The sequence below is a fragment of the Fulmarus glacialis genome, unplaced genomic scaffold (genome assembly GCF_000690835.1).
Source record: "Fulmarus glacialis isolate BGI_N327 unplaced genomic scaffold, ASM69083v1 scaffold10497, whole genome shotgun sequence".
Taxonomy (NCBI): domain Eukaryota; kingdom Metazoa; phylum Chordata; class Aves; order Procellariiformes; family Procellariidae; genus Fulmarus; species Fulmarus glacialis.
In genome coordinates this window covers 72,426-81,361 of record NW_009222613.1, presented here as the reverse complement: position 1 = coordinate 81,361, position 8,936 = coordinate 72,426, and the positions used below count along the sequence as shown (strand labels likewise).

General features: G+C 38.6%; 1 protein-coding gene across 1 annotated transcript; it reads right to left on the bottom strand.

Annotated features, from left to right (window-relative positions):
• Positions 1–4,330: 4,330 nt before the first annotated feature.
• On the bottom strand, positions 4,331–8,671 carry LOC104079461 (chromosome unknown open reading frame, human C2orf73). The gene is given in 4 exon segments (XM_009581507.1): positions 4,331–4,653; positions 4,656–4,695; positions 5,723–5,830; positions 8,624–8,671. Coding segments are annotated over 4 exon segments (519 nt in total).
• Between the last annotated feature and the right edge of the window lie 265 nt (positions 8,672–8,936).

Genomic DNA, 8,936 nt, shown 5'->3' with positions numbered 1-8,936 from the left:
TGAATGAATTCTCTCACCCCATGGTAGAAGCCTTCTTTTTTGGTACAGGGGGATAATCTACATCTCCTCACCACACCAGCATGGGTGACTGTAGGTTGGATTGGTGACCTGTGAGAACATAACTGCTTTTATCCTCTCATGAGGATTTTTTAACTCACAGATCAATGACCCAGACATATTGGGTAGCATAGCTTCCAAAGAAATTCCTCATGACCGAGCTCCTAACAATACATCCAAATGTCACAAAAAGTCAGTAAGTACTCTGAAGACTCAAGTGCACATTCTGGTCAGCAATACTAGGAACTTCTGGTTTTAGTATCCACTACAAAAAGTCCTAAAATGTCAGCATGTTTCAAAGATTTTACCATTTTTTTTTAGTCTCTGGCTCACAAAATCTCTGATTTAAAAAAAAAAAAAAAAAAGAGATAAAAAAAGACCCATCCCTTCCACATTGCATTTATTTCCTAATAATAGCCCATGCTCATGCCAAAATCCATGCGAGAAGGCTTAGGAGCCTTCTGCTAGAGTCCTCTTACAAAATTCCTCCCTTGTAGCTTCCTTCTGGACTGAAATTTGCCACCTGGGAACAACCCATGAAGACTGCTTCGGAGGCTTGAGGAACAGAACAGCTCACTGGGGATGCACAATGAGCAAATACCTTGGTTTATGGCCAACTCCTATGTAGTCTTCTGTCAATCCTAGCAGTGTGAACGCCTTAGAGTGATAAACTCCTCTGTTCCACTGTACAGCACTTGGCACAATGGAGCTCCATATGATGACTAGAGGTCCTGGGCACCACAGAATACGGGGGTTTAGCCTTAGTCGTATATATCTGAAGAGACAAATGGAACAAGAAAGGATGAAGAAGATTTATTCCAGATTTTTTTCCTTCTATGACAGGAAGGTTCTGTGTGTTATATCATTTGATGATGTCACTGATAGAAGAGAAAGCTGTCTTCAGAATATAGAAATGTATTTTGTAACAAGTTTGAATTAAATGGAACTGTGATTGCTCCATATGTACAATGACTAATGAAATGCCTTCACTAATGCTCGATGAAAATAAAAAGTGCCACTAATGAAACAAGAAATCTGTTAAAGTAACAAGCTTAGAAAGCAGAGAAGATAAATATACTTGGATAATAGATCTTCCAGAGCGCACAGCAGGGGGACACAATCAAACAGCCAGTACAGTTACTATGAATTCACCAGAGAGGCTCAGAACAAATGAAGTATCTTCCAAAAGTAGATATGATATAGAGGAAAAGTCATCAAAAAGATTAAAATACAGGTATACTGGTGTGGTACAGGGCAGGATAGGCATTAGACTGTGTATTTATAGTCTGATTAACATATGAATTAAGCTGTGTGTGAAATAAACTACACAACATGTAATGCTTTTAGGAAATATGAATCAGAGCCTGGAAACATTTACTCATGTAAGCCATGAGTAGCAATGTTACTCATGAGTAGAAGCCAGTCACACTAGTAAGGATTTAGGCAGTCTGACCATTCCTACTGGAATATGGACAGTAATAACAGCGATATTAATTTTAAAGTTATTCTCATCATAATGAAAGAAGTTTAACTCTGAGCTTGTCCATGGCACCTGCTGATTCTTTAGATCATTTTTAAATTCAAGAATGCAAGTTCTCTCAGGCTCCTCCTTTGATGACATAGGTTAATAGTCCAACTTCTTTTTCAAGTGACACTGACTTTCCTTTGACTTTAATGAGCATCATACCGCCTTAGTACAACTGAATAATATACATGCCTAATGGTTTTCCTGTGGCAATACATTTTCTGATTTGTTATGTACATGCCCTCTTATCCTGTAATAGACACTTCTTCGTTATTTAAAATAATAATACCTGTGCTTCTAATGATATTTGGTCTACTTGGAGAATACAGAATTAATTTATTCAGGAAAGTGAGCTGACAGAAGCTTCAAGAAACTCCAGATGGGAGAGAAAAATATTCATATAGTCTTCTAATGATATTTGGTCTACTTGGAGAATACAGAATTAATTTATTCAGGAAAGTGAGCTGACAGAAACTCCAGATGGGAGAGAAAAATACTCATATAGTATTATTTTGGAAAACACAGCTGATGTGCACTACATGCTACTTGCACAGGACTACAAATAAGACAGTCCAGGACCAAGGTTCAGGTACTTGTGAAGTGATAAAATTAAAGCTGGTTAGTGAAGATGCTCTGGGCATTCATGAGATTGAAAAGGCATTAGAAGCAATGGCAACATCCTCTCTCTCACTTGGTCTTCCATAGATTCTAATTTTGGCATTTTGTTCTTTTAAGTCATCTTGTCTAAGATTGTACTTTGCAAAACTTAACAGTAAATTAACATGATTTTGGGATCTGTGTGCTTGTTATATAAATATCCAATTAAATGTAACGCTGGGCTTCTGCTACTTCATGTGAAAAAATCCATCCAGAGAAAAGTATGCAAGAGTGCCAGGGATGCAGAGGTGTTTTCCCCTTTAGATACTAAGTTCTTTAACTAAGTGCCTGGAATATCCTAACTGCGTTCTCTGTGACTGCAGGAAGAACTGAACTTATAGAGATTATCTGACAGCTTACTGAAGTATTCATATTTTACTGTGCTGACCTCTGAGGTCTGACATTGTAGGTTTATTTAGAATGTACTAGATGTCCTGAAAGGCTGTAATTCATTTCAGGATTGGTTCCTTATGCCCATTATCTGTGTTGGCGTTTGTACAGAGTGTTTTAGTTGTTATTGATTTTACCCTCTTCTACTCCCACTCCCCATACTTTGTCAAGATACTTTAAAAACTTACAGCCCGTTACGGGAAATGAAAAGTTGTAATGCACAGGATCAGGAAAATCCCCACTATATTATATACATAGATACAGATATGATCATTTTGGTAAGACCTATATCTACAAATGCCAATTTATTATTAATATGGCAATGATGGTAGAAACTCAAGAGGTGCAGCTAGTAAACTACTGCAGTTTTCACTGATACCAATGGAAGCTGAGTTTGTACAACAGAAGGCTAAATTAGAGCAGTTTTTCTGTTAACTGAAGAAAAATGAAAGATTATCACATCATGTTTTACAGGGGTGTGTTTTCATTTTGGTTATAACACAGAATCTAAAGCACTAAGTAAACACTATCTCAAATAATTTTTCCCAAAATGTTCAAGGATTATTTTCCCATTTTGCTACCAGTCTTTGAGAGAAAAACTTATAAAACATGTAAATTTAGTAGGATTATATATAGTTAGGACAAGTACATCTTTCTTGAAGTAGAAAGTTGACAGCTGATTTTTCATTACTCTCACTGCAGCAAAGTTCATACATGAACTGCTCCAGCATGTAAGAGGGGCCAGTTTGAGTACTGCAGGTAATAACTTGCTCGTCTGTTTTATGAAAAGCCGCAAGTTAAATTTTTGAGTTAAAATGTTGAGTGTCTCCAACACAAGAATACAGGGGAAAATCTGTTGGGAATACCAGTGAAAAGTTCAGGGAAAAATACTGGAGAAATAGTCTTAATAAAACTTCTCTTTCAGTCTCTTGAACAATTGTTTTCTTTTAGTATGGAGGGAAAGCCTAGAGTAAATTACCTGTTTGCTTGCTTAATGTGCTCTAATATGAAAAAAATTATAGACTTAAATCTTATGCAAAAGCTTTCTCTTCTCCCTCAAAAGGGCTTGCTCCAAGGATTTGTCTTCATTAACTGTAGAGAGCAGTGACATATTTTTGCATTCCTGTGGACTGCAGCAAATTGTCCCTCTTGGCTGTCATTGTTTCCTACGGAAGCAACAATGGCTTCCATTTATCACAAGCTGACACCACATGGCATGCAAAATTACGTTTCACACTGCAGCATCCAAAGAGATGGTGTAAATAAAAACCATTTACGTAAAACACTTAGCAACCAGCAAAAAAAAAAAAATGGTTTGAAAAATGAAGTACCTTTTCATGAATCACAGTGACTTCTGCTTCCAACCAGCAGCTCTGAAAGTGTTAACTAACTTAAAAAACATCTTACAGAATGTATAGAAAGAATCAAGAGGCTGATGCTCCAGTGAAATTTCACCATCAAAAAAGGTTCTGAAAAACATATAATTTTCTAGAGACATCAAAGCATGATGCAGCTGTTGGTACGTCAAAGAAGTATTGTGTTCCCTCCAACAATTCACTGGTGTCAGCTTGTGTTTGATGTTATTGATATTAGAATAAGCAAATGCACTGGCCTAACAGCGACTCTAGGTTCTTTTTGTTTCAGTTGCTGACAGTGGTATCAGCATCTGCATGTTTTTGTGTACAGTAGGTAACCCCCCACTCATCTATCGAAGGCCATTTCATTGTAGGATATAAAGAGCTCCTCCCCAGCAGGGCAGCCAACATCCACTTCAGTTGTCTGAGAAATGCCTGAACTTTTGTGTCCTCTCACAGGAATTGTGGGGTATGCCTTGGCTATTTCTCTGACGTCTGGTTTTGATAAGTGATTTTCAGAGTCTACTGTCTCCTAGGAATTCTGCAGGAAGAGACTGAGTGAGGTCATTCGGCTTTTCACTGAGTTTCCTTTCTCTGTTTTTGGCCGTTCTAGTGAACATGACCCTCTAGCATTCAGGAATACTTCTGCTCCCTTAGGAACTATCGACCACTTGCTGGTTTTATCTCTGCACACACAAAAGCTCCATGTCGCTGGAAGGGGAAACAAGGTTGACATTAACCAGGGGAACATAAGCAGCTCGTAGATGCAGCTGTGAGCTGAGTTCATTTATTAGCTCAAATGCTGGCAAAGCTTACACTTGTTTCTCGGCCTCTCTACTGGCCATTAGCCTAGGTCCAAATAGCTGAAGGCAATGGAATAATAGCTGGTTTGTCAGCCCATTTTATTCATGAAATGGGGCACGGCAGGAATACTTGGAAAGAAGCAACAAGTAAAAGAAAATGCATCTTATTTTCTCTGGTTCACAACCACTCTGCCTCAGAGAGTGTGTGACTTGCATACGGCTCTTCTGTACAAGACTATTCATATCAGATTTCATTTCTTGCTGCATGGGTTGCTATGGATACAATTCTGAACTGCTGCTTTTGTAAGCCAGGAGATTTATGACTGCATCCCGAATGATTTTGCTCATCAGGGTCACACAAGATTTTTTTTTTTTTTTTTTAAATAAACAGAAGTGGAAACAAACATACCACCCTGCATTTCTCAAAATACTTTTCACAACTGAATCCTGTATTGTGGATGTTCTTGAAGTCTGTCAGAGTCTGTGGATCAGTCCCCTATTTATACTAAGTTACTGATTTATAAGAAACGCATAACCATACAAACTCCTACAAGCCAAGGCCTGGCAGAAAACAGACCCTTATGCATTAGCCCTTGTTCTCATCTTACTCATTCCAGCTTTTTAACACGCAAAGACAGTTGGGTTCAGTGAAGTCACAACATAAACAGACTCTTTAGAAATCCAAATCATGTGACTTATGATGAGGTTACTGTTTATCAAAACTACAGGAAGCCTGGGTGCTACAATACACACAAATACAAAATGGAGCATGTACAAGTAATACAAAAGAGCACGTCATTAATATTAACTGCTAGCAATTCTAAATCATCTGACAACAAATCTTCATATTAAACAGACAGTCGGAAGTTCTAGGATAAACATGCTCCTCCACCTTCCTGGATGCTATTAATCATACAGGATGCACATTGTCTTACCTTAATGGGTTCATTAGCAGTCTCTGGCGTTGTAGCGATGGCTAAAGCAGGTCTGTTCCTGTAACATCTCTGGAAGACCTTTGGATGCTCTAGGAGTTGCAAGTGCAACTGAAAAATACAATATTGTTAGGGAGCACTTGTACTACATGATCCAAGGTAGCCCACGCAAGCATGCTACATGCTGCACAAAAGATAAGCGGTAGCTGCTCTTCTTGAACTGCTCAAGTTACCTTGCCAGACAAGTGAAACCACAACACTTACCAGAAGGGGAAGTGGGCACTGTGAGTTGGATATTCAGCTGTGCTTGCACGTGTCACCCCAATGCAAGGTTTTGTTGAGGGACAGCATTGCTGAAGTGGCTTCAGAGCAGTGGTTTTACTGGGGTCAGGATAAGGCCAGACTGGCAGATTTTGGAAAAGCATTTAAGTGTAATCACTTTTAAAGTGCAAGACAGAAAAGGCCTGTCAGATCACTTGGCAGGTGCATGAATATTTCTTACGGTATCTTTCTTCTTGTTTTCCCAGGGACATTTTACCTCTTCACATTACCCGTCCCCTCTGCAGGACAGTTTAGAAACTGTACCATCAATGATTCAGTACCAGTTGCCACTACATCTTTATCAGCAGTCTTCCAGGCAATTTTCCATCCATTAATACAACAGTATTGCCCTCTAAATGAACCTGAATAATTTTCACTGTTAATATTTAATGAAACACAGACTGACCCATTACACTGAACCATGACACATCCAGGCACAAGAGGAAGAAAACAAGTATCAAGCACAATTTAAATACTGTGTATCGAATTCTCCAAAGTGACCAGCAATTTTGAATTTTCAGCTTGAGATATGGCATAAAACCAGATCCACTGGCGGACAAGTGCTCAAAGCTCTCTGAAAAGCAGGGCTGCTTAAAGCCTTTCAAGTGGGTCAGGCTGTCTCACTAATCACTGTTGAAATGTAGGCCACTGCACTTCCATTTGCACAGCAGTAGCACAGCTAAGTTGTTAGAGTCACCAGGACACAAAACCCTCAAATAAACCCTGAATGTGGGAGCAGAGCTGGAACAGAGTAAATTTACAGTTGGCATCCCTACGATACAACTAGCAGCACATGAACAGATGCTGACTTACTGTTATGCAGTTGCTGGACCAAGACCTGTATGTGCTGAAAGATCCCATTCTTGTTGAAAAATACATATGATAATGATATTCCATTAATACGTTGAGAGGTATCTATTATTAGCTAAGTGACTAGATAATTATTAACTTCAAAACAGCATGTTTTCTCAAAAAACACGTAAAAGAATCATAATTGGCCTACATCAAGTTCTCTGCTGCTATAGCCAGACCACCCCTAGTAACTGAACCGCCTAGTTTAAGGACATTTATTTTGGTAACATGCACCATCATACAGAAATAGTGGTCCCTGGGCCCCATATAGCAGCAAAGGCCAGATGGGGTATGTAAGTCCTTACGTCTGATAACCTCAAGTCCTTTGTTAGAGTAATAGCAGAGGAAACAAGATACACCACTGAGAAGACAGGGAAACAGAGGTCAACACTGATCCTCAAGGTCAACACAACTGACAGCCTGCGCTTGAGTGCTTGGCTACCAGGCACAGCAGGCTAAGAGGGAACGCCTATGCAGACCACTAAGTGAAATGAATTTCCCAGTCTTTTCGCAAACTAGTCACCTCAATGAGGTTGTAATTAACACGGAGCAGGTTGCTCTATTCGCATATGGCTAGTATTGAGAAATATACTGAAGACGTTAATATGCTGGAAGTGGTTAATTAGTACTAATATGATTCTGAAGATAGAGCACATCTACATTCAAGTATAGTGCTAGCAGTTTTGGGCCACTCATCTTCTACTCAGCAATTCTAGAGCAATCCTGGGCAATGATATCTAAAAGCTCACACCTTGGTTTCACTAGCTACAGAAGGGGAATAGCAATACTTACTTACAGTCTGGAAGTGCAAATATAACTTTTGGGGTTCCTACAAAAGTGCACGCACATATCGATTTGTAGCTGTTCATGGAGTCCTACAAGCTTGAAGCAGGCCTGGAGCTAGCCGCAACTTTCTGTGCAGAAGCGATACACATCTAGAATTAATACTCCTTTAGTTGTATAGAGAAGGAAGTGTTTATTTTGGTAGAACTATGAATTGCCTATCTAATTCCTGATGACAGTCTTTAAAAACTCAATCTAGATATGCAATTGAGGAAGACCTTATAAGTGAAAAACAAAATTAGATGGAAATTCTAGTTCCCAATTTTCATATTGGAATACAGAGGTAAGAAGCACGTTCCTATCAGCCGTAGTAGTAGCTACGTGTACAACACTGCTATCAGACTCTGCTTTTGCTGCATGGAAAATGCCATTCTTTAGAGACAAGGTGGAATCTGAATTGCTCAAAACCACATGTGAATAATGCCATTGTTGAAATTTTGAGTGTGCATGTGGTTCACATAAAAGTAGTGAGGATTTTTTCCTCAGTATCTCAACACCTGCACAGAAGATCAAAACTATTTTCTTAATAAATTACTCACAAAGTAAGTTTTGTTAGCTTTTGAATACATTATCTATCCTAATACATTTCAGCACATTAGTTTTGCAAATTAATCTTCTATTAAAAAAAGACATTAGTTCTCTCAGTGGCATTAGTTCTCTCTCTTTTTTAGGCATCAGAAATCTTTTCATAATGTATTATGTAAATATTCCAGTAGAGAGCCTTAGTAAGTTAATATTTCCAATAAATAACTAAAAAACCTGTGTACATGACTGAAAAGGAAAAAAAAAACAAATTTGGCTCTCTGCTTTCCTTTCACAACACTACAAGTCATCTTAGGAAGAAGCCTGAATCTTTGTCTTCCAGCATTCTGACATTTCACTCTATACATGTACAAGTTTTGCATGATGAGGATCGTACGGGTGGTCAATACACATCCCCGAGACACTCCAATGATATCACTGCAAACATTTCCAGAGTTAAAATGCTAATCCAGTAATTTCCCTAAATTTAATGTGTGTGTTGGAGAATGATTTGATATGTTCATTATTTTCAGCTAGAGGAATTAGCATTGCTGCAGTGATTTGAATGATTCTGCCCACTGTGTCTCACAGTTGCAAAGGTTTTTTGGCTGCAAAATTAAAAGCTTGGCAGTTGCTCACAATTTAGGGAGTGAAAGAGTGCATTTTTTAGAGCTCCATA